Below are 27,191 nucleotides of genomic sequence, written 5' to 3'. Positions count from 1 at the left end.
GGACTATTTTCAAACTCTTACTAGTAGCTAATACTTATACATACATGCAAGCTTAATAATAAAAACCTTTTAGGAACATTATAGACTTTTAAAGTATACTGGTTTCTTTTTGTGTACACTTGTATATAATCACCCAATGGCATCATAGTCTATATAATACCGTTTGTAAGAAGTAGATAACCTGATTGTTGTTATTCAGCCATTTTAGTCACGTCTAACCCTTCGTGACCCTATTCGGTAGTTTTCTTGGCAAAGATACTAGAGTGGTTGGCCATTTCCTTCTCCAGCTCTTTTTTACACATGAGTTAAGTGAGGCAAACAGGGATCAAGTGACTTGCCCAAGATCACACTACTAGTGAGTGTCTGAGGCCAGATTTGAACTCATGAAGATGAGTCTTCATGATTCCAAGCCTAGTGCTCTGCCCACTTGTGCCACTTGGCTGCCCAGATAACCTAATAAATATAGAGTTTTCACTTTATACAAGTGGCCTCTGTAGAAAGTGATTTTAACATAACCTGAATTTGCTGGCAGATGTGGAGACAGAGGAAGGGACCCACACAACTGTGGTGGGAGGGGGCTGTCGTACAGTTCAAAGACACATGGGGACCAGGGCCAGAGGATGGAGAACAGGGTCAAGGCCAGCTGCATGAGGACCTTGCTGGAACTGAAGGTAAGTATATGCAGGGGGAAGACATGTTGGGGCCAAACATGGATACAGATATGAGAGGATGTGCGACACACAGGGGCCAGGGAAAAATACTGGGTACTGTGTGAGACAACTCAAGTAATATTCAGAGACTTCTCATAGAAGCAAAAAGGAGAAAAAGTAGTCTTTATTTAAGATCTCACAAGAATCACAAGAAAGGACTGTCTCCCAACCGATAGACAATTGGTAGGGATAGGTGGTGCCCAGAGGGCAGAACCCAGCTATATACCTAAGGCAAACAACCCCCACCCACCACTGGCCTTTTACTCTCATTGGTGGAGTTCAGACTCACAGTCTAAACGGGGAAATCTACCCCAGGTAGAAGGAACAAGGAAATGCTAATTTAGCCAAAGCTAACTCTTAGAAACACTTTTATCCTTATTTGGTGAGGCTTGTGCTGAGGGGGGTCAGGCTACTCTAAGTTTTGGATTCCTATGGGTCAGGTGATTCGAAACTTAGGCCTAGCTGTCAGTCAGAAGCCCTGAGCCATGATGAAAAGTCTTCACTCTTATTTATCCCACTGTATTTACAGAAAGGCTGAGGTTTAGATTTTAGAGGTCTTCACCATCCCATTCAGTACCTTAGTGCAGACAGTGGGGCCAGACACAGGTGGTGGAGTGGGGCAAAGGTCTCCTCTCTTGGTGCCAAAGGTCTTAAGCCAAACCTCCAATAGCATGGCGGTAGCATCCATTCTTGTTTTCATTTAGAGGGGTTTTTTAGGGTCTTTTTTTGGAGGGGGAGTGGGTGGCAGATGGTGGAGTGCTGAGCTGAGGGGCAGGAGTGGAGACAGAAAAGCACAGTACTGTACAGTGAAGTTAACATAGTTGGGTTTTTTTGGGAATGTGAATTTCTTTCAGAATTCTTTATGTAAAGTCAAATTTGCATAAAGCAAATTTATTTGAAGCAAGAACTGTATACACTTTGAAAATATTAATCTTTTTGGGAGGATGAGGGGAGAAGGGAAGATAAATTTTGGTTCAGAATTTTTCATAATATTATTTGTAATTGCAAAACACTAGAAGCAACCCAATTGTCAGGCACTACAAATTTCTTATTAAATAATCGTAGCACACTGATATAATGGAATACTATGATTCCATTAAAATAAAAAGGCATGAAGAAGTCTGAAAACATTTTTATGAAGTAATACAGAGCTAAAAAATCAGGACCAGAAGATTCACTTTCATAATTCTTACCCTCTCCTTAGTACTCTCCTTCCAAAATTACCTTGTTTTTATTTTGTTTTACAGTGTATATGTATATTTATGTGTATTGTTTCCCTTAATAGAATATAACCTCCTTGAGGGCAGAGCTGTTTCATTCTTCTTTGTATCCTTAATGCACCTGGCACAGTTTATGGATTGATGAATTGACCTATGAATATATGAGGAAAAATGAATGGGAATGACTAGTCAAATCTTGATAGAGTCTGAAAAAGTGTTTGAAAAGGTTATATTTTATAATAAATAAAACAAGTAGTAGATATGACCTGACACATAGTAGGCACTTAATAAGTGTTGATTGATTGATTGATTAATATAATCCTATTTCTGATTTTTTTTTTCAGAATGTGGTGAAATTGATGCGGGGTCTCCTTCAATGTATGATGAGACAGGTAATTGGAAAACTCACATATTTGTTTTTATAAGTCATTTTAGCTGGAATTTCATATTGTTATCACTGAGAGCTGAAACTTCTTGAGACACTTTGAATTTTTCTTCAACTCCTCACAAAGCCTTTCTTAAAAATTTGTTATAGAAAAGTAAAGTCTTTTTTACCTTTTTATGCCATATTTTTTGTTAAAAAAATTCATAAAACTACACTATATTTTTTTGGTTTAAAAACTTCTCACAAAACTGGAATTATATTCTAGGGTAAAAAAATTCATTAATAAATTGTCTTAGTTTTTTAAAAAAGAGAAAGTGTATCCTTTTACTCTTATGAAACCTTTTAAAACTTCATTCCCAAAACAACTAAGAAGATACTGCCGCTTTTTGCTAATTGCTGTGAATATACAGAAATAATTTCTTTTAACTTGAAGTAAAATTTTTGTTGTGTTTTAACTCAAGGCTTTGGTATATTGTTTCTCTCTGTACTGCTGTCTTAAGGTAGAGTCTCAAACAAGAAACTTTAGTATTAAATAGACAGCACTTGACTACTTAACTTCTCAGTGCCCTAGAAAAGTTCCTAATCTGAATCAGTGAAAGGTATTTTCATGTCAAGGAGTTCTGTAAAGTCACAAGTCTGGCCCACCACCCCCTCCAAAGGCACTTACTAAGGGGGATGGAGGAGATATATGAGACCATTCCTGCCATCAAAGAACTTAATATCTAGGTATGAAATACATTGTTAATTGGATTTTTTCACTTATAGGCTTAGCACAAGAAGCCAAAATAGTTTGGACTTTATTCATAGAAAATATAACGTTCAATCAGGGAAGACAACTATATTCTAATAGATAAAATTCTGAGTGTAGAATCAGGAACCACTGGCTTCAGTTCCTGCCCCTGATGCTGTGTTGTTGTGGGAAATTGGGCAAGTAATTTTTAATCTTGATGTGCACTGTGAAGAACACACTATAACTTTTATTTATGAAAAAGAAAAACAGTGTTCTCTACTTATGCTAATGAAATCTTTCCCATATTCCTTAAAGTACCTAATTAGTGTTTGTTTAGTGAGTGTCTGGATTTCATGATGTACTTGAAAATTTCTCATCAATGGCCAAGAATAATGCCTGTGATGTATTTCTCTTTCTGGGGCAATTAGGTGACACAGTAGATAGAGTGCTGGTTTTGGAGTAAGGAAGACTCATCTTCCTATGGCCTCGGACACTTACTAGCTGTGTGACTCTAAGCAAGTCATTTAACCCTGTTTGTCTGAGTTCCTCATTTATAAAATGAGATGGAGAAGGAAATAGCAAATCTCTGCCAAGAAAATGGCAGAAGGGGTCACAAAGAATTGGACAACACTGAAACAACTGAACAACAGTGCCTTTTTCCATGAAGTAATTCATTCAGAACTGTTTGCTCTTCAATGTCAGATGCCCTATCTTTAGTTAATTCAATGCCTCTAATTGGATTTTTAAGATTAATTAACTTTGAGCCATACTTTATCTTTCTTAGGTGGATAAAGTTGAGAAGTTTAAGAAAACTCAGAGCACCAAGGACAGCTTGCATGCCAAGTACAATACTGCCACCTGTGGCACTGTGGTTGGTGATGATCAGTGGGGACATTTACAAGTTGATGCTACTTCCTTATTTTTATTGTTTCTAGCACAGATGACTGCCTCAGGTAAGTAAAGCTTGTAGAATTATATATGCTACAGGAAAGAATGAGTAATAAATTAACTAAATTGGGACTTGCTGAATCATAGAATCACAAAATCTTAGAGTCAGAAGGGAACTTCCTATCCAGCTCAGAAATTCATTCCACGGTATCCCTGTCATGATGTAGCTTGTGAAAATTTCTGGTAACCTTTTGTTGTTGGTCAGTCATTTTCAGTCATGTTCTACTCTTTGTGATCTTATTTGGAGTTTTCTTGGCATAGATACTGGAATGGTTTGCCATTTACAGATGAGGAAACTGAGGCAAGCAGGGTTAAATGACTTGTCCAGAATCACCCAGGTAGCAAGTGTCTGAGGCCAGATTTGGTGAGTCTTCCTGACTCCAGTCTTGGCACTGTATCCATTCTGCCACCTAGATGCTCTCTGGTGACCTAGGAATTCACTATTTTGCAACCTGCTCTGTTTCCAAACGTTCCTCATGTTAACATGAAGTCTACCACCTTGTAGCTTCCACCCTCTGGTTGTAGTTTTACCTAATGGAAAAATGCAGAATAAGTCAATTCCCTACTTTGTCACTTTTTTCAGACTGAAGCTTCCCAGTTCCTTCAAATATTTCTAATATGATATGGTTCCTGGAATCCTATCCTTGCTGCTCACATTCTTATCAAGTCTTTCTTAGATTCATTAAACCCAATCTAAAGATTGCTTTAGATAACGTAAGAGTTAGAGATTGGTTAAGTCCAAACTAAAGCCAAGTAGAATTCCTTTTTATATCCTTAACCTACTTGAGTTATAGAGGAAAGAGCTCTGGATTTGGAGTCAGATGAGTTGAATTTAAATTCATTCTGCTCTTACATGACCTTGGAAAAGTCTTCTAACCTCTCTATGCCTCATCTTCTTCATATGTAAAATGAGGAGGCTGCATAGTGACCTGTAACCTACAGACCTTCCAGCTTCAGATCTATAATCCTATGATCTCTTGGCCCTTTAAGCTCCTCTGCAAAGATCTCCAGGGAGGAGCGTTCTCAGGCAACATGTTTCATTTTTGGACAGTCCAAGAAAATGCTTCTTTATATACAGGCAACTTTCACTCCTTTATTCTGCTAACAATCCTTTGTTAATAAGATCTAAGACTGCATGGGTTTGGATTTTTTGTTTTGGTTTTTGTCCATTATACCCTAACAATGTTATATTTTTAGATTAAACTTGAAGCCTATTAAAATCAGGGGTCTTTTTCACATAAACTGTTGTCAAGGTTTATCTCTTGTTTTCTTGGATGAATGATTTTTTTGAAGCAAAATGTAAGGCTTTACATTTATTGTCCCTATTAGAAATAATTTGACTGAATTTGGTCCATTATTTTAACCTATTTGATTACCTTTCTCTGGACTCTCTGATTTATGAGAGATATTTTAAAAATACGGTATCCAGAACTGACCATGATTTTTTTAAATGACAGTCAAACAATAAGTATTCATAAAGCACCTATGAAGTTCCAGAACACTGTGTCAGACTCTGAGGATACAAATACAAAGACTGAAACAATCCATTCCCTCAGGGAACTTAATTAGATTTTTAAAATTTTGCTTCTAAAATTTTGCTTTTAAAAAATATTTTGCAAGCATTTATTATCTCTTCCTACCATTAACACTTCCCTCAATTGAATAACAAATTAATATTCTTTTTAAAAAACCCTTATGACAAATTGCATAATCCAGCAAAACAACTTCATACGTTGACCATGTTAAAAAAATCTATGTCTTGTTCTGAATTTTAAGTCCATCAAGTCACTGGCAGGAGGTAGATAACATATTTCATCTGTAGTCCTCTAGACTGGTGGTTTAATATTGCATTAATGAGAGTTCTAAAGTCTTTCAAAGTCATTTTTTCTTTTTGATGTTGTTATTGTATAAATAGTTCTCCTAGTTCTTCTGACTTCACCTTGTTCAGGCTCCTCTAAAACTGTCCATTTTATTCATGTCTTATGATATAATAATACTTATATGATATTATATAACATTCTATAACATAACTCATATATATGTTCATATAACATAATTTGCTAAACTCTTCCCTAATAACATCCCCTTAGTTTTTAGTTTTTGACTACTACAGAAAGAGTGACTCTATGTGTTTTTGTACATTTGAGTACTTTTTGTGTTTGTTATTTTTGAGATAAAAGCCAATAGTGGTATAACTAGGTTAAAAGGTCTGCACAATTTGGCAATTTGCCATACTCTGTGTTCTAGATAAACTGAACTACTAGCTATTTTCTGAACTCAACATTCTCCCACCTCCGTGCAGTTCCACAAGTTTGTTACCTATACCTGGCACCTTTTATCATCTCTTCCTTACAGAATCATCCTGTAAGGCTTCACTTAAGGGATTCTTCTGTTCCTTCTTGCTCCCACTTGTTAATGTTGTAACTACTCATTTCCTTGTATTATACCTATCTGTGTACGTGTTTTCTGCCCCCCTGCAGAGATAAGGGACCACTTTGTCTTTTTTTCTCCCTACATCCCTGGCAGTTAGAACAGTATCTTGCACATGGTAGGCACGTGGCATATGGGGGCTCAATTGAATTATAGCTCTCAGATACCTTTATTTTTATGGTGCCATCAGTATTTATTTTCTTTCACTAGGCTTACGTATTATTTTTACCCTTGATGAGGTGGCCTTCATACAGAATCTTGTTTTCTACATCGAGGCTGCATACAAAGTCGCTGTAAGTATAAACCTTGGTGGTCTTTTCAGTTATCTCAGTAGCAGGAACAAATTTAACTTGTTTTTTTTTAAATTTATTTAATATATTTAGTTTTCAGCTTTGATTTTCACAAGAGTTTGAATTATGAATTTTCTCCCCATTTCTACCCTCCCATCCACTCCAAGATGGCAAATGTTCTGGTTCCCCATTCCCCAGTCAGCCCTTGCTTCTGTCACCCCACTCCCCTCCCATCCCCTTTTCCCTTCCTATCTTGTAGGGCAAGATAAATTTCTATGCCCTATTGCCTATGTATCTTATTTCCTAGTTGCATGCAAAAACTTTTATTTTTTGTTTTTGAACAACTGTTTTTAAAACTTTGAGTTCGAAATTCTCTCTCCTCTTCCCTTCCCACTCACCCTCCCTTAAGAAGGCAAGCAATTCAACATAGGCCACATGCATATCATTATGTATAACCCTTCCACAATACTCATGTTGTGAAAGACTAGCTCTATTTTGCTCCTTGCTAACCTATCCCCCTTTATCCAATTTTCTCCCTTGACCCTGTCCCTTTTTGAAAGTGTTTGTTTTTGATTACCTCCTCCTCCTATCTGCCCTCCCTTCTATAATCCCCCCTTTTTTATCTTCTTCCTCCTTCTTTCCTGTGAGGTAAGATACCCAATTGAGTGTGTATGGTATTCCCTCCTCAGGTCAAATCCGATGAGAGCAAGATTTACTCATTCCCCCTCACCTGCCCCCTCTTCCCTTCCTACAGAACTACTTTTTCTTTCCACTTTTGTGTGAGATAATTCACCCCATTCTCTCTCCCTGTCTCCCTCTTTCAATGTATTCCTGTCTCATCCCTTAATTTGGTTTTATTTTTTTCGGTATCATCCCTTCATATTCAACTCACCCTGTGCCCTCTGTCTATATATATATATATATATATGTGTGTGTATATATATATATACACACACATATATATATATATATGTGTGTGTGTGTGTATATATATATATACACACACACATATATATGTATGTATGTATGTATATATTTATGTATGTGTATATATATACACATATATAAACATACATATATACATACATACACACACATATACATATCTATCTATCTATCTATACATATATGTATATTCCCTTCAGCTACCCAAATACTGAGGTCTCATGAATCATACACATCATCTTTTCATCTTTCCCTGTAAGAATGTAAACAAAACAGTTTTACTTTAGTAAGTCCCTTATGATTTCTCTTTCTTGTTTACCTTTTCATGCTTTTCTTGATTCTTGTGTTTAAAAGTCAAATTTTCTATTCAACTCTGGTCTTTTCACTGAGAAAACTTGAAAGTCCTCTATTTTATTGAAAGTCTATATTTTACCTTGGAGCATGATACTCAGTTTTGCTGGGTAGGTGATTCTTGGTTTTAATCCTAGCTCCATTGACCTCCGGAATATCGTATTCCAAGCCCTTCATTCCCTTAATGTAGAAGCTGCTAGATCTTGTGTTATTCTGATTGTGTTTCCACAATACTCAAACTGTTTCTTTCTGGCTGCTTGTAGTATTTTCTCCTTGATCTGGGAGCTCTGGAATTCGGCAACAATATTCCTAGGAGTTTTCTTTTGGGGATCTTTTTGAGGAGGTGATCAGTGGATTCTCTCAATTTCTGTTTTACCCTCTGGCTCCAGAATATCAGAGCAGTTCTCTTTGATAATTTCTTGAAACATGAGATCTAGGCTCTTTTTTTGATCATGGCTTTCAGGTAGTCCAATAATTTTTAAATTATCTCTCCTGGATCTATTTTCCAGGTCAGTGGTTTTTCCAGTGAGATATTTCACATTGTCTTCCACTTTTTCATTCCTTTGGTTCTGTTTTATAATATCTTGATTTCTCATCAAGGCACCAGCTTCCACTTGCTCCAATCTAATTTGTGAGGTAGTATTTTCTTCAGTGGTCTTTTGGACCTCCTTTTCCATTTGGGTAATTCTGCCTTTCAAGGCATTGTTCTCTTCGTTGGCTTTTTGGAGCTCTTTTGCCATTTGAGTTAGTCTATTTTTTAAGGTGTTATTTTCTTCAGTATTTTTTTGGGTCTCCTTTAGCAAGTCATTGACTTGTTTTTCATGGCTTTCTCACATCCTTCTCATTTCTGTTCCCAATTTTTCCTCTACTTCTCTAACTTGCTTTTCCAACTCCTTTTTGAGCTCTTCCATGGCCTGAGACTAGTTCATGTTTTTCTTGGAGGCTTTTGATGTAGGCTCTTTGACTTTGTTGACTTCTTCTGGTTGTATGTTTTGGTCTTCTTTGTCACCAAAGAAAGATTCGAAAGTCTGAGACTGAATCTGAGTCTGTTTTCGCTGCCTGATCATGTTGCCAGCCAACTTACTTGACTTTAGTTTTTCATCGGGGTATGACTGCTTATAGAGTAAAGAGTACTTTGTTCCAAACTTGAGGGGCTGCGCTGTTGTTTTCAGAGCTATTTCTATACATCCAGCTCTGCCACACCAGCACTCCTCCTTCCCCAAGAACCACCAACCTGGACTTGACTCAGATCTTAAGCAGGCTCTGCACTCCTGCTCTGATCTGCCACTTAATTCCTTCCATCAGGTGGGCCTGGGGCCTGAAGCAACTGCAGCTATAGTTCTGTAGCTGCACCACCCCTGCTGCCCCTGGGGCAGTGGCCGAACCGCAAACTCCTATCACTCTGTCTCCCGCAACTTTTCCCACTAACCTTCTCTCTTGTCTTTGGTGTTTGTGGGTTGAGAACTCTGGTAACTGACACAGCTCACTGATTCTGGGCACTAGGGCCTGTTTCTCCAGGCTCCTGGTCTGGCTGATCTGCGCAGCCCTTGCTGGGTTCTGCTCCCCTGTGCTCCCAGCTCCATGCGCAATAGACCTCACCCAGCGATGATCCAGGCTGTCCTGGGCTGGATCCCTGCTTCCCTCTGCTATTTTGTGGGTTCTGCAGTTCTAGAATTTGTTCAGAGCCATTTTTTATAGGTTTTTGGAGGGACCTGGTGGGGAGCTCACGCAGGTCCCTGCTTTCCAGCTGCCATCTTGGCTCCTCCCCCAGTGTTTTCTTTTTTGTATATCTACCACTAACTCTTCCCTCCCTTGTAAAAAATAAAAATTAAAGCCCTCTTTTGTAACAAATAAATATAGTCAGGCAAAACAAATCAACAAACTGACTGTCTGAAAGTGTGCCTATATATCTTGGATAGCATGCTTTTATTAGATGTTTGTTTCAAAATTTCCTCCCACCGCTTTACCCCCTGCAGAGGAAACCTTCCAGTTCTAATTACATTGATTTTGTTTGCACAGAAGCTTTTAGATTTTGTGTAATCAGAATTGGCTCTTTATCTCCCGTGGTCCTCTCTAACCCTTATTTGATTAAATACTCTTTCCCCATCCATAGTTGTGAAAGGCTTCCATTTATATGTGCCTCTAATTTGTTTATGATAGGACCTAGTATATCTAAGTCATGTGTCTATTTGGGAGTTTTTGTGGTATTTGGTGTGTGTTTTTCTAAACCTAATTTTGGCCACATTGCTTTCCAGCTTTCCTAGTAACCTTTGTCACACAATGAGTTCTTTTCTCAGTAGTTGGCCTCCTTGGGTTTCATAGGCTACAAACTATGCTACAGTTTGTTTGCTTCAGGGTTCTATAAATCTAATCTATTTTCATTGATCAGCTTTTCTATTTTTTAACCAATAGCTTTGATAATTACTGCTTTGTGTAGTATAGTCTGAGGTTGGGTTCTGGTAGGCCCCTTTTCTTCCTACACTTTAATCATTATTTCCATCAAGATACTTCCTGCAGGTGCATTTTATTCTTTTCTAGTTGTGTAAAATTACCTTTTGGTAGTTCTATTTTTATAGTACTGAATCTGTAAAGTAATTTAGATAGTATTGTCATTTATATTTAGATAGTAGTGTCATATTGGCACAACACAGTCTATCCAGCTGTCATTATTTCTGTAATTGTATCTGGGAGTTGTATTCAAGTAATTTTTGTGTGTGTTCTGGGAAGGTTCTGTTTAAAGAGTAGTGGTTAGATCCGTAGGGTTATGGCAGATTGTGAAGGATTTTGAAAGTCAGAAAGAAGAACTTGGACTTGAGAAAATAAGATATATCATAGCCAATATTGATATAGAACTTAGGAGTTATGGTAAATTTCGTTGCAGGTGATTCTGGTGGTAATATTCAGGATGAATAGTATGCTCAAGAGACTGGAAAGGATTTTGCAGGAATCCATTTAGGTGCTAAGGGCTTGACTTAGGGCAGTGGAAGAGATTTGAAGGAAGAAACAAGCCTTAGTGACTGCTTGGATATAAGAGTTGTAGAAAAGGGAGGAATAGAAAATGATTCCTAGATTTGTAACTTTTTTAACAAATGCAGACTTTGCAAACCAAGGTTTTGTTACAAATGTAACCTTGGCTTTTCTTAAAAACAAGAATTTCTTTGTAACCTTTTCCACATTTTGACATTTATCATCTTTGTCTTTAAAAAGAGGCTAATATTGACTAAATGAAGGTTACTGGTCCTATTCTTGTTGGACTGTCTTCATTTCATAGCTTATTCATTTAGTGATTTGCACTGTTTTAAAAGAAAAATAATAACAGCTCATAGGTTTACATAATACTTTCCTCATTTTTAAAGTGCTCTCTTCAAAGCAAGTGAAGTAGGTAGAGCAAGTGTTATCTTCTCTTTAAAGATGAGTGAACTAAAAATCTGAGAAATTAATTGCTTAGGGTGACACAGAACTAGTTAAGTGTCAAAGGTAGGAATTAAACTAGCTCTTATTCACAGTCCAGTGGTCCTTCAATTATATCTGGGCTATCGCTTCTCTATTATTAGTAGTACTAAATACTAGTTTCTTTAAATAAATTCAAAGAATTAGAAAAACTAGGGTATACCATGATGTATAAGATTTAAAATTTGTAAGTCAGCCATCTCTCCCCAAATATGCAAACTTATTTTTGTGATTAAAAAATACTTAGCTGATTCACATTACTTATTTACAATGGAGCATGTGTATACTGGTTTTGGCTTTGAAAGTTAAGCTATAGTTTGAATTTGCTGAACATTTCTCCAAGATATGGAACTAAAAATGGATAGGAAATGAACTTACTGGCTTTAGCTTTATCTGGTTATAATCCATATATTGAAGTTTCATTTGCTTCCTGATTCTTAACCTCAATACACATTTGAATAAATGTAACAATTTAAAATAATAAATCAGATTTAGGGTCATTCAGCAAAATATTGTTTGTCATTTTTCATATATATATATATATATACACACATATATATATACACACACACATACATACACACTTCTTTGTATATGTATATGTGTATGTATGTATGTGTATATATATGTATATGTGTGTGTGTATATATATACATATGTATATATATACACACACACATATATATATATATATATACATATTTTTTTTCCCTCTCTGCAAGCCAAAAATTTGTTACTGCATAACAATCATTTTTAAGTAGGGGATTAAGGATTTTTTTTCTTTATTCATTTATCTTTGATAAAAGATTCATTTTTTGCATTTTATACAGAGCTTGAATGAAATGTACTTTTTGAAGAATGTATTGTGAATATGTAAAGCTCTTTGGATATGTTATCACCAAAGAAGAAAATATTAATATTTTGCTATAGTTACAGTAACATGAACAAATCATGTTTTACTTTTTACTTGCCTATTCCTTCTGTGCTTTCAATTGCTGCCTTTCTTTTCTCTCCCTATAGGATTATGGAATGTGGGAACGGGGAGATAAGACGAACCAGGGCATACCTGAACTGAATGCAAGCTCTGTAGGAATGGCCAAAGTGAGTTTATTCTTCTCCTTTGTTTTGCCCCCACCCCCTTGTTTTGGCTCAATTCACTTTACTGTGAGTTCTGATAATATATTTTAAGATAATCTAAATGGCATATAACTTTCTTAAGACTGTATCATGAGGGATCTGCTTTGGAGATAGTAGGAAGTCAATATCTGCAGGACACACAGTGGCCCTTATTCTTTGCAATGTTTATTTGCTCATGTGTGTCAGTTCTTGAAACTGTTTGATAAAAGTAATGCTTTACATTTGTATACCTCTTTGTAGTTTTCAGAGAAGAGTGGGATACAATGGAAAGGGCGTTGGCTTTGGAATTGGAACATCTGAGTTCAAGTTACATTAATTTTCTTTGCTAGCGGTATAACCCTGAGCAGGTCACTTAACCTCTCTGTGCCTCAGTTTCCTCATATGCAAAATGAGGGCATTGTACTCAATGATCTCTAAGTTCCCTTCTTTCTATAAATCTGTTATCCTATCTGGATCTCTATTAACCCGTAAAATGATAATTTAGAGTCTAGAGTTGACTGTATCCCTGTGGTCTCTCCTAGCTCCAAATCCTATGATCTAGAGACAGTTTCATGTGCATCCCTGTATTCATCTTTGGAATAATACTATAAGTGAGGTGAGGCAGTATTTTACCCATCTTGCAACAGATAAGATAACATTTGCACTTTCAGACTCGGGAAGAACTGGCCTCACAGCAAACCTGTTAGGAAGCACATAACAAATGTCATTACCGTTTTACAGTTGAAGAACCTGAGGCTCAGAGAAGTGAACTGACTTTCTTATTGTCCCAGTTAGACTGATAGCATCACAGATCCAGAGGGAATGGAGACCCCAAGGTCATCAAGTCCAGATCCATCAAGTAGTAAGTGGTAGAACTATGATATAAACATAGGTCATCTGATTTGAAATTCAGTGTTCTTTCTACTATATCATATTATTGGTAAATACTAGAATCACGTTCAAACTCAAGTTTTCTGACTTCATGTTCAGTTCCTTTTGCCCTCTGTTATGCTATTTCTAAAGATTAGATAAGTCATGTGACTTGCCTAAGGTCATAGACCAAATAAGAGTCAGAGCAGGGACTGGAACTTTGATCCTTTGATTTATAGAATAGTATTCTTTCCACAATCTTCCAAGAAAGCAGAGATGATGTTCATGGCAGGTTCTTTTTGTCCTAGCTATGAAAGTAGACTGAACACTCTTCTTAGTCTGTAGGTCTCAAGTTTGGTCTTCTCCTCTGGCTTTCTCAGTTCTATTTTCTTCTACCTTACATGGCAGGATGTTTTTTTTTTTTTTATAAAATGTAGACTTGGAAGCCATAATTTAAAAAAAAAACTCAGTTGAGAAAAATTCACCAAAAATGTGCCTTCTCCCGCCCCCCCTCCACATTAATAAATTCAAGAAGTCATGTGGCAGAAATTTTCCTTCAAGGATAAGGTATGAGAAATGAAAGACACTAGACATATGAATTTCAACATCTGCAAACTTGCAGATAATTCATTTATGATATAGACAGTCCTCTTTAAAAATATATTTCTATTTCTCTTTTCTTGTACTGTGAACTGCAAAGTATAATGAAATATTGTTTTGTGAAAACAAAGATAGCATGCATTTACAAGAGTATCAAGTAGGACTTAGAAATATTGCTCAGTTTTTCCTGGGGGGAAAATGTTCTTGTAAAATGCGTTAATGCATGAAGTAGGAGGGTGGGAATAACCCTTAGACCTGTGCTTATAGGCAGCACTGGAAGCGATCGATGAGTTGGATCTGTTTGGAGCCCATGGAGGACGGAAGTCAGTGATTCACGTCCTTCCTGATGAGGTGGAGCATTGCCAGGTAAGACTGCACTGTAGTAGCATTGAAATATGTTATGATGAAGTATTCCTTTCCTTGTGTGTTCCTGAGAGCACCTCCAGCTGCAGAACGTCATATTCCTGTGAAATGGCTAGACCAGAGTCAAATTATTCTCTGGTCCATATCCTCTAAAATCATAGCTCCCATTGATGTGATCACTTTTAATACAAATACACATGACACCAATCAGAATATAGTGGGCACAATATAGAAACCAGTTTTGACCACTGCTATTTTCTTGTAATGTTCTCACACTGATTCCCCTTTGCATCTCCATGCTTTTTGTACTGGATGTCCCCCATGTCTGGAGCGCCTTACTGGAAGACCTTACTTTTGCCTGTTGGAAACCCTAGTTACTTAGGTTCAGCTCAAGCATTGCCTTCTACATGAAACCTTTCCTGATACTCTAGTCTGTTAGTGCCTTCTCCTCCATAATTACATTTTTATATGTTTTGTATATACTTTTATATGTATGTATTCCCCCACCTGCTCTCAGACCCCAAGTTCTTGATGGGGAGAAGGCCTGATTCATTTTTCTTTTATTTCTAGCACCTAGGACAGGTTGCTTGTCACATAGCAGACACTTAATAGAATCTTGACTGTATGGTTGGTTGACTGTTTTCCAGGCTTTTGCAAAAAAACAACCAAAAAAATATTCTCCCCCAGATTTTCTCATCGTGTCCCTTCAGAATCTCAGCTGCTGAGCAATAATAATAAGTGGTAGAGCTAGAACATAAACTTAGGTCATCTGATTATAGAGTTAGTGTTAGAATGCAGAGCAAGGTCCTTCTTGGTGGTCTGTTTTATACTTTTCTTCTTGGTCCAGGGACCTAGCTTATGGTGAGTGTTTATATATCCTTTAATATTTTTATCTTTGAAAGCTAGACTGTTAACCAGGTCATTGTTATTTACTGGTAACCACCTGGGATTCTGGGTTTACCCATTTTCAAACACTAAATCTCTTCCATTCTCCCATGTAAAAGAGTGGATGGGGAAGAGACACAGAACAAATCGCTAAGCCTTAAGAGCTCCTAGACCTGTTTATTCTCATTCTTAGCCCTCTTATATACAGATTTAAGCAGTCCCAAAGCCTGTGAGGGGCTTTTTTACAGGCATGTATACATCCTTTAGTACCCATACTTCTTGCTATCAACTTATCTTACCAGTATGTGAAATTGGAGAAGGATTGTGGGGTAGAACTATTTGACCTACAGCAAGACAAATAAAGAAAAGATAGAGGAGTAGCATATGGGGGATGTTCAAAGAATTTGGTTTGGATTGAAGGGTTACTTAGAAGAGAAAACAAAACTTCTATCTAAGGAAGACAAATAAAAGACTTGCATTGGGAGAAATTTTCCAAGTTAGAGAAGGGCCTAGTGAATAATTGCTGGGATGAATTATGGGGAAAAAACATCGCTTGGTTCCAGTTACTTGGTAACAGTTTTTTGGGATGAAACTAAGGGCTTATAATTGATTTCCAGCAAGAAATAACTGAATAGCCCAAGAACTAGGATGGAGTAAGGCACACAACCTAATAATGCTTAATATGTGTAGCATTTTACAATTTTCAAGAGAATATCACATGCATTCTCTTATTCTGTTCATCATAACTCTGTAAGGCATGATGAATAAGTATTTCCTTTTTTCATATTTAAAGGGATGGATCAGGGAATGTTGGGAGAATGAAAAAAAGGAGAGCACATGTAAGCAGGTTGTTTAATCTAATTGTTATAGACAGTAGAGATGGCTTCTCTGAAAAGTACCTTTCCTCTTGTGTCTAACAGCCAGTCATCAAGAGTTCTCTGTGTCTAATGAACAAGATACATGAGCATCTCTACAGTCCATGGGGCGGTGCTCATCGATGCTGCCAAAGTCCATCATCAGGCTGAGGGGGGAATTCATCAAATTGATCAGGGCCTCCTCATTTGATCAACCTCACTAACACTGAAGGGGAACATGAGGCTTAGGGAAATAAAGTGACTTGCTAATGAATAGCAGAACTAGAACTAGAATTTATGATCCTTGGTTCCTCCCTTTTCTCTGCATTGAACTTGACCCAATGATGAAACAGGTTGAAACTGGACAAGCCAGACCTTTGTGGTAAGCCATATTAGATGGTACTATGTTTCTTAATAATAACAGGCATTTATATACTGTTGTTATGTTTGTAAAGAGATTTATACATGCATACATACATACATACATATATATATATACACACATATATATGTATAATTTCGTTTGAGCCTTATAACCATCTGGTAAAGTAGGTAATACATATATTATCCCAGCTTCATAGATGAAGAAACAGGCTCTGATAACTTTGTCCATGCCCAGGTTTTCCTGACTCTGGGTTCAGCACTCTGACCATTAAAATATGCCACCTGTGTACTTGTGTGAAGTTTGTACCCACACTAACCCTCTTCTTGTGTGCTGATAAGAAAAGGGATATGTGCGAGGGCGAGGGGTGAGTGATGCATATACTCTTAAGATTTAGAAAGCAGTCCTCTCTCTTCAAATCTTCCTGCCCATATCCTCAAGTGACTTGGAATCAGGAACTTTGGCTTAGATTCTGCCTGTGGCACATGACCTATGTAACCGTGAGCAGGTTAACTAACTTCTTTCTGCCTTAACTTCCTGAGGAGATGATAATGGCACCTGTGTCCCAGGACCATCATGAGGATGAAATGAGATGTCTACATAGCACTGTGCAGACCTTAAAGCTCTGTATAAATGTTAGCGATTATTATCATTACGCTTGTTATTGCTATTATTCTTTGTCTGAACCCCTCATTCCACAGATGAGTGTATGGGTGGCCTGAGGAGGTTGCTGCCTAAGCTCACATAGGTAATAAGTAGCCCTCCTTGTACAATGTAGGACTGTAGAGTCGTGTGAATGCCAGAGTTAGAAAGTCCGTCCAGTGCCTGTTAAAACGTACTTGACGAGTAGTCATCCAGCCTCTACCAGAAGATCGCTAGTGAGGAGGGGCCGTACTCTCAGGCAGCCTTTTCATTTTGGAAATAACTGTAATTGTTGGGTTTTTTGTTTTTTTTCTATACGTCAAAACTAAATTTGCCTTTTTGCCATTTCTACTCATTTGTTTTTACCTCTGTCTTTTTGGAGCTAAGCAGAACAAGTTTAATCCCTATTCCACATGACAACCCTTCAACTTCTTGAAGACAGTCTGGCTACTCTGCCTGATACTGTTGATGCTGGGCATGCAAACAATTAGATAATCCCTATTCTCTAGGAGCCTACGTTCTAGCAGGTTAGACAAGTACATATATAAATATACACAGAATACAATGAAAGATAATAAATCTTAATTAAATACAAAGTAGTTAGGAAAAGAGTGCGCTAGAGCTTGGAGGCTGGGGTTGGGGCAGAGTGGAGGGAGAAGAGTATCAAGAAAGGCTTCATGTCAAAGGTGGTTCTAGAAAGGAGAGAGAGTCTATTAGGCCAAGGTATGGAGGGAGTGAATTCCAAGAATGTCTCTCCTAAGCTTTCGCTGGGCTAGTTGCCCTCATTTCCTTCAAGCAATCTTCAAATGACAGTTGATACTTTAGACCTGTGGTTCAGAATTGTCAAACTCTGTTGGCTTTAATCCTGCTTCCCGAACTTCTCCTTGCAGCCCCAACCTTTTCTTTTGATTTCAAGCTGAACAAATCAAAGCCAATTCTGTGGCTTGAGCTTATTTTATAATGCTTCCAGTAATATGAGTGACCTGCTATTTCTAGTCTGGAATTAATTTAGCATTCAAGCACTGGCTAAACCTATTACATTTGACTCTTGTTTCAAGTAGTTTCTCAGGGAATTTGTCCAATTGGACATGTTCCACAAAATCTCTGGATTCCAACACATTAACACCATAGATATGTTCTTTTCTGATCTCTGTTGCCTATCTTCCTTGCCAGGAAGCAACCCAGGCGTTTACATACAGTAAACAAATAGACACAGGAAGCCCTGTCCTCCCTTCCTGCACAGATGTACAGGGTTTCTGGGGAGGCTATAAGGAAGAAGGTAGTAGTAGGGTTGTTAACATAGCATTAAGCTATTTTAGCTTCCCCAACTTCTCATACCACACTTACCCTGTTAGTAAAAAGTTAGTAAACTGTTTAATAAAGTATCTGATTACAAGATCACAGATTTAGATCTAGAATAGGGCTGTCCAAAATGCGGCCCATGGCCACCTGCAGCTGTAGTGCGATTTATGCGGCCCACCTACAAGCATAGAAATTTATATAAATGCCTTAAGTAAATGAAGCTAAGCTACCGCAGAGCTCTCACTAAAATGGCAAGTCAAAATATATTGTCTATTGTTTAAAAACCTAAGGTTGGACAGCCCTAATCTAGAACGTGCTTCAGAAGTCTTGCCCTCTCAGTGGAAACTGAGGCCCAGAGAGAAGTGACTTCCTCAAGATAGTAAGGTAGTAAGCAGCAGAGGAATCGTCCCTACCCCACCCCAAGTTCTCTGACTCCAGATCTGGTGGTGTTTCAAGTGAGTGCTTTGATCAAATGAGGTAACAAATGTAAGCACTTTGAAAACTTTAAAGTGCTATTTAGTTACTAGTTGTTATTATTACAATTATTAATAATAATTTCCATTGAACCACAGTGAAATCCAGTAGCCTACACTCTTTCAAAGACTCATAGAACATTTATAACTGAATGTAACAACAATGTCGCTTGCCGCTACTGTGGCTGTGTAAAACCAACAGCACCAGCACACAGAAGAGCTGCCAGTACAGATTCTTTGATCTGCTTTTCTAAGGATAGCAACCTTAAGGGGTTAACCATCTCACTTTAATCAAACATACGTATATCTTTTACTTAGTTCAGTGGGAAAAGCCAGCACCCTGAACTTCAGAGCAAATACAAACAGAAATTACAAACAAACTATCTACAGATCAAATATCACAAACCAGTAGATAGGCTTCTAGCTTTCTGTCCAACATATCAGTACATAGTTACCAGGGAAGCACCAACATCTGGGTTTTCAAGCCAGGGGGCTCTTAACAGTGGCCAGAATCTCATCTAGTCAAATCACATGACACTCTTCCAGTGAATGAGAGCCCCAAACAAATTGGTAACCTCTGAGTTTATATACCCTTCTTAGGGCCCAAAGCCTCCATACCTAAGCAGCAAAAGGGTGTGGACCTGGGGCTTCATACCTAGTTAGCAAAAGGGTATGGGCCTAGGGTTTAGTAGCTAGCAAGACTTAATCAAAGGCACTTGATTACTTTAGCATTCTAAAAGACAAAACAGTAAAAAAGTTCCACCTTAATTACCAATACACTGAAAAGATCTGAGGGGTCATTTAGTCCATTCTTCCCATTTGACTAATGAGGAAACTGAGTCCCAAAGAGGTGAAATGATTTGTCTGGGGTTAAACAAGCTAGTTAATAACAGAATCAAGAGTCAAACCCAGGTATCCTGACTTTCAATCTAGTGTGCTTTCTCCTATGCCACAATTTATGAGTTCAATTTGTTACTTATTTATGGATATCGTCACTTATAATTGGTACTCCTCTGAGTAAAACTTTTTGGGGGGGTTATTTTTTATAGTCAATTCTGTTGTCAATGCTGCCAAGGGCATCCACATCTAAAGAGATTGATGCTGGACTTCTTTCCATCATTTCTTACCCTGCATTTGCAGTGGAAGATGTGAACATTGTAAACGACACCAAAAATGAAATCATTGCCAAGCTCCAGGTAAGATTTTGTTACATTTATGCCTTTCTGCTCCATAATGAATTGAAACTTGTGTCTCTTTAAACTGCTGCCTTTCACTCTTGAGTGTGGATTTTTGATTTGTTTGTTTTTTGCTGTGTGAAAAGAGAATCAGTTTACTCACCACTGGTATACAGGTACCTATAGTAGTGGGCAGTTATTACACAGCATGGCACACCAATCTGAGGATGCTACCAAAAATTATGGCCAATTGGAAATCTCACGTAGACTCACAAAACTACACTATTTTTATCCCCTACAGATTTATGGTTAATTAATTAACGAATCCTCAATTGGATTGTCACTGCTGCTTTTGTTAATCTTTTTACTCTGCTCTTATTGATGTTGGTTTAATCTGCATTGACTCTTCCAAACCTTTTTTTTGTCTACTCAAACCCCTAACCTCAAGTTCACCCATCTTCATGCTTATAGGTAGATGATTCTTTGTTTATGTGATTGAGGCCATCAAGCCTAAAATTACTTCAGCCCGCCCCCCCTTCATTCTCAAAAACATCTTTATATCATCCCAATTTGTCTAGAAAATGGAGTATGCAAAGTTGAATAAAATGAAATAAGTCTGAAAGAGTAAGAATGAACCAGATTATGAGTGGCCTTAAATGTCAGACCAAGAAGTTTATATTTTATCCTAGAGGGACTGGGGAGTCAGTGAGGATTGTTGAGCATAATAGTGACATACTCTGAACAATCCCTTGGGAAGAAAATTTTGGCAGTTCTGTGTGAGATGGATTAGAGATGAGAGTCTAGAAACTTTGAATTCAGTTAGGAGGCTATTAACAAATAATCCGGGGGAGAGGTGTTGCAGGCCTCAACTATTCTAGTAGCTGTGTGAATGGAGAAGAGGAATGAAGAGGTGTTAAGGTAGAACTGGTGAGACTTAATAAGTGAATAATAACATGAGATGAGGAAAAGGGAAATGCTGTAGACATCTCCATTTAGAATTCTAAATCACTGGGGAGATAATGGTGCCTTCAACATAAATTAAAAAGTTAGGGGATAGATTGAGTTTCATTTTGGATATGTTTGAGATACCTGTGGGACATCCAGGAAGAACAGGCAATCATTGACGTGAACTAAATATCAGAAGAGATATGTAAATTTGTGAATCATCTGCATAAAGGTAACCAAATCTATCCGAGCACATGAACTCAGTGAAGGTGAAAGTATAGACAGCCTAGAACAAATCCTTGGAGAGGACCCGTATTAATAAAGGAATGGGAGATGGCCTTTCCTGATCCCTCCCCAAATCCCTCAGTATCAGTCTGCTCCCAGGACCTCTAGTGAATCTGTCACGTATTATTATTATTTCCTACAGTTATCTATATTTTGTGTCATTTCTCCCACTAGACTGTTAGCTCTGCCAGAGCAGGGGCCCAGTCCTTATCTAATGCCCATTTCCAAGGGTCTACCACAGTTAGGCATGGATGAATGTTTGCTAAATTAAATTTATAAAATGAGGTTCTCAAACTGAAATCTGGCTTTTGGTCATCTCATCTTGCCTCTCTGAAAAATACTTTTTGATTCTTAGAGGGCCATTATGTACTTAGAGTTTTCACATCTCAGCCAGAAAAGGGTATATTCAGATGTCCAGCTATTCCAACAGTAAATTATTGTATGGTTTGGTAAATTGGAGGAGAGGATGGCTTATTCACTGGAAATCACCTCATGGGTATTGACCATGCCTTAATTTACTTTGCTATTATGACACATAAAAAAGTAAGTGAAGGTCATGTGGAATATCTGTCACCCTGGGGATAGTCAAATGAAAGTGGATGGGAGGAGGCTGGCATGGAAGAAGATTGATAAGACAAATGAATTTGGGTCTAGGAAACTTAAAATATCTTGCTGACAAGGATACATTTTATTTATTTTAAAAGTTTTATTAATGCCTTTTATTCTCAAAGTCATTTCTGGGTATAACCTCACCACCCAATAAACTTTACATTAGTTGGTCAACAATTAAAGAGTTTACAATCTGATGGGAGAAGACAACACATATAAAGACAAGCAAGGTGGGGGGTTGAAATGGTGGGGGCATGCTGAAGTCAGAGCAGCCTCAAAGTAACAAAGCCAGGTAAGAAATGAGGAAATGTCTGATCTGAATGCCCTCCCCAAATGGAGTTTTCAAGATCATGGCTCTGCCTTCTAATCAGAGGGGCAGAGATGAGTAGTGATGAGAGGTGGGTACTAAGACTGATAGGATCTTGTAGAATGATGAGGTTCCTATGGCATGGTGGAAAAGTCAGTTATGCTAAAAATTAAAATATATATAAGACATTATATAATAAAGACAGTTATTAAACCCAGCAAACACATTGAGTCTGACAGCATATACGATAATCTATACTCACAGTCACCAACTTCTCTACTGAAAAGAATGTTTCATTATTTTTTAAATTAAAATTTTTTTTATTATAAACTTTACAATCATCAACAAACACAAGCATTCCAATATGCAAAAAAGAAAAAACAACTTTGAAGGATTTCATAATTCTCATCAAAATAACAAACTGGCAACTTCAGAAGACCGATGATGAAAGCACACCTGAGACATACAGTGAGAGGTGCGCATCATCTCTTGGGGACAAAGGAGGGGCATTATAGTGATTCTAAGTTTGACTTTTCCTTTTCATTGTCATTTATTTGTATGTCTTCTTTTCTCTACCAGGGACGTTATGGATGCTGCCGATTCCTTCGAGACGGCTATAAAACCCCAAGAGAGGTTGTATTTCAAAAAGCATTTGACAAAACACATTTGAGGAGTCAAATCCACCTCACCACGTTTTTGTGCTGAGTTTTTTTAACCATTATTTGACAGAATCATTTGTTGAGAGTCGTGTCAGTCCTGAAGTCAACAAGTGTGGGATTATCAATTGGAATATGAAAACTATGCAAATAGCAAGCCGAGAGTTGAGATCTATCTTGTAGAGAAATATAGACAATACACTAGGAAAGAATTTTTTTCTTTCCGTTTTTGGGGGGATAGGAAAGGGAAGAACATGGAACCAGCTTAATCGTAGATTTAAAACCGAAAGAGATCTTAGAGACCATTGAGTCCAGGACCCTCATTTTATACACAAGGAAAGAGGCACAGAAGTTGCATAACTTGTCCAGTGTCACACAGCTAGTGAGGGTCTGAGGTGGGATTAAACCTAGAATTTCCTGACTCCAAGTCCAGTGCACTAAATACTATACAGGCTTCCTCTTTTCAACTCTTTTACCAGTTCAACCAGCATAAAAGAATTGAACATTTTTACTCCAGCACTGTTGGATACAGTCGGAGATTTGTCAGGACACATAACGAAGAAAGCATATTTAGTTCTGATCTACTTTCTATTAAGTACTATACAAAAAACTGAGTTTCTATGTCTTTATTATAGTAGAATCTTCATTGCATGAGCATGTATATTGTGATAATAGCAGGTTATTTCTTAGAAGTCCAACATGGTAACTGTCTAAATGCAAGTCATTTTCCGTGTTTGTTTGTAATATATCATACATATGTGTGTGTGTGATCCATATATATCTTTTAGAATACATTTGAGAGGCAGCATGGCACAGAGGACTGCCTTTGGAGTCAGCAAAGTAGAAGTCCTGCCTCTGACACACTATGACCATGAGCAAATTGTTTAGTTTCTCACTGCCCCAGGAAATTCTCTAAGGTGGAGGTTCTTAAAACCATGTTGGCCACTTTGGCAGTCTGATGAAGTCTGTGGACCCCTCCTCAGAATCATATTTTTAAAAGCTTAAAATAAAATGCTTGAGATTGCAAAGTAAGCCAGTTATGTTGAAATAGTTATAATATTTTTTAAACCAAGTCCATAGACTCCAGATTAAGAACAAGGCATAGACAAGTTGTCATTCTTCAGTGATAGAGGGGAGTTTTGTCCTAAGAGTTTCCCACACTGATGAAACCACAGATCTGGAGCCTCTGAAGCCTCTTACTACTTCCCCTATTCCAAAGAAAAAAGCCCCAGGACCACGCTCATTACTTAGAGAGCTAGAAGGCTCCTTCTAGATCATCAGGTCCAACCCCGTTATTTTATTTTATTTTATGAAGAAACTTGGGTCTAAATAGGACATGACTTGTCCAAACTCCTGGGTGATAGTAGTATAGCTAGGATTCAAACCCAAATCCTGAGTATACTGTTCTTTCCACTAATACTACCTCCTACCTCCCCCTGATTTTTTCATATCCCCCCCCCCGAAAAAAACATGCATACATATACCCTAAGACTTAGGAAGGACCTCAGAGTCTTTCCTGTTCAGCCTATACTTGAACAGCATTCCCAGCAAGTGACTGACCAGTCTTATGTGAATACCCCTAGTAAAATGTATATAGTCATAAAATATATGGCATGTATAACCTAGAAAGACTATCTCTGTATTTAATTTCCAGGACCCAAATCGACTACATTATGATCCTGCTGAACTCAAGCTCTTTGAAAACATAGAATGTGAGTGGCCAGTGTTCTGGACATATTTCATAATAGATGGAGTATTCAGTGGTGATGCAGTACAGGTAATAATAGCTAGCACTTATATGGTTACACGTATCATTCATTCATCAAACATTGTGTGTACTAGGAGCAAAATACCACCAGGCACAGAAGGAGGAAACATATCTGGTTCTCCCAGAAACCCTCTTAGTTAGGGAAGAGACTACAGAACTAGAAATTGTGACCCAGGAGGCCATGCTGCCTTTCACTCTACTACTCTGTTAAATTTCTGGGCATTGTTTTTAGTCATTCCCCTCATGTGGTGAACTAATTATTTACTCTTCAGTTCTAAAATTAGTCATTATTTTGTACTCCCTATCAATGCCATATTATCTCCTTCCCCCAAATCCATAAATGTTGATTTTAGATGCATTGATTTTGAATGTCACCCAGAACTTTGTAATACTTTCTTTACAGATACTATTTTTAAGTTCATTCTCCACATTTGTTTGGCTTTCATGTCAACATATTTCCTTCAACACAGCCTGTCAGTAAAGTTACAAAAAATGCTCTGAAATATTTCCCATGCAAAATTTTTGTACTTTCTATTAAAATAAATTGTTTTGACTGGTTAACTTTTAAAATAATTTTCCTGTATGCATGATGAATGTTAGTGCTTTTTAAAAGAACACCAGGTGATGTTGCTGCCTCTCATGCCTCTTGCCATTTCTGCTCCCTTTCCCCTTCATGCTTCCACCAGACTGTATGTTCTTGGGTGGGATAGATAATGTGTCTTTTTATTCTTGAATGCTGTCACTGCTGGGGAATGCAGTTCCACTGCTACCCATGGGTCTGAAATTTAAAATTTTTATCTTCCAAGAGAATCACCCCATCTCCTTCTTCTGGATTTTGATTCTTGTTCTTGTGTTCTAGTGACCATTTTGGCCTGTGTATTTCTCCCTTGTTTATCCTAGAACTGAACGGTCCTAAAGGGGATTGGTTTTGAATTCCAGTTTGGGGCTTACCAAATAATTTTCAAAAAATGAAAAGTTGGAATGCTATAAAACATTCTGTATTTTTAAAATAGATTTTAATGATCTTTTGTTTTTATATCATTTATATTTCTCATTGTATTCCTTCATTGCCCTCTCCAGAGAACTATGCCCTATAATAAAGAAGAAAAAAGAGGACGGATAAAGAAGTTCAGCAAAACTAACCTCCCCCTCTCTCTTTTTGTGTGTGTGTGTGTGTGTGTGTGTGTGTGTGTGTATAGATATATATATATATATCTATACACACACGTATGTGTATATGTGTGTATATTTATATTTAAAAACCTCAAAGCCTCAAAATACTCTGTGGTTATGCACTGTTCCACCCCCCTGACCCTCCATTTCTTTGAAGAGGCAGGGAAGAAATAGGAGGGGGATTTCATCTCATTTCTCCTTTAGGGCCAAACTTGGTCATTATACTTTTGCAGCATTCGGTTTCTGTCATTTTGTTGTGGTTTCCATTTACACTGTTGTCATTGTGGGTATTGTTTTCCTTTGTCCCCATTCATCCAAGATTTCTCATGCTTCCCTGTATTCATCGTTTCTGTTGTGTCTTATAGTAAAGTAATATTCAGTTACATCCATTTACCATTAAGCCATTCCTCAATCCATAGGGATCTACTGCATTTGCAGTTTTTTGCTTCTATAGAAAAAAAAATGTCACTAGAAATACTTGGCTTTTATGGAGCCTTTTGTTTTGTCCTTGACCTTCTTGAGAATGTGTGCCTAGCAATGGAACCTCTGAGTCAAAAGTGCTGGAAATTTTAGTCACTTTCTTAGCATAATTCCAAATTGCTTTCCAGAATGCTTGGACCAATTCACAAGTCTGCCAATGATACATTAGTATGCCTGACACTCTATGTATTTCTAATCAGGTCATAAAACATACAATATCCTCCCTTCCCCCATCCCAGTAGTGTAATAGATCAGGTTGCCAGGACCTTTCCACAAGTGACCCTTTGATAGTTAGAATTTTTTTAAACAAATAAAATCTTGCCTGTTCCCACCCCACCCCCAGATAGAACAGTGAAATGAAAGGCTTGGCTTACAGACAAAACTGGCCTCTCCACAGAAGGAATTTTATTTGACCATGTGGCTCATTACAAAAAATTTTCTACCTCTTTTGTTTAAGTTTTTGAGATTTTAACTCTTATTTTCCTTTGTAATGACTGCCACATTTTGTTTGATCTCCTCTCAGTATGCTAAATGTTACACCGTGGAAATTACTTTAGATGTGTGATGTGGTGCTGATTTTTTCATATCAAATCAATAAATATATTTTTGAGCACCTGCTATTCAGGGTATATAGTAACACATGGTAAGTACCGTTAAGAAGAGAATTGTAAGAAATGGCTCCTGTCCTAAAGGAACTTACAGTCAAGTTGGGGAGAAAAAAATAGCCATGTGAGACATTAAATAGCAATACAAGATTTAAATAATTGCTCAAGACAACCCTGCAATGTCTCACACATTATTAAGAATTGATCATGATATCTCTGACCAGCTTGGTGAACTTGAAGTA

At 37.5% G+C, this 27,191-nt stretch overlaps 1 protein-coding gene across 4 annotated transcripts in view; it reads left to right on the top strand.

The window, feature by feature from the left end:
• PHKA2 (phosphorylase kinase regulatory subunit alpha 2) overlaps positions 1–27,191 on the top strand; it is a 113,176-nt gene that overhangs the window by 30,668 nt on the left and 55,317 nt on the right. For 3 of the 4 annotated variants that reach the window (XM_036745891.1, XM_036745892.1, XM_036745890.1), the window contains exons 3-10: positions 2,275–2,322; positions 3,830–3,998; positions 6,634–6,716; positions 12,480–12,560; positions 14,313–14,411; positions 19,996–20,142; positions 22,847–22,900; positions 24,578–24,700. In XM_036745891.1, coding sequence (XP_036601786.1) covers positions 2,275–2,322; positions 3,830–3,998; positions 6,634–6,716; positions 12,480–12,560; positions 14,313–14,411; positions 19,996–20,142; positions 22,847–22,900; positions 24,578–24,700 — 804 coding nt within the window. The remainder of the gene's footprint in view (positions 1–2,274; positions 2,323–3,829; positions 3,999–6,633; positions 6,717–12,479; positions 12,561–14,312; positions 14,412–19,995; positions 20,143–22,846; positions 22,901–24,577; positions 24,701–27,191) is intronic. The other variant, XM_036745893.1, reaches the window with a different exon arrangement.

Source organism: Trichosurus vulpecula, chromosome 2 (assembly GCF_011100635.1).
Source record: "Trichosurus vulpecula isolate mTriVul1 chromosome 2, mTriVul1.pri, whole genome shotgun sequence".
NCBI classification, from domain to species: Eukaryota; Metazoa; Chordata; class Mammalia; order Diprotodontia; family Phalangeridae; genus Trichosurus; species Trichosurus vulpecula.
This window is presented reverse-complemented; position numbering and strand designations above follow the sequence as displayed.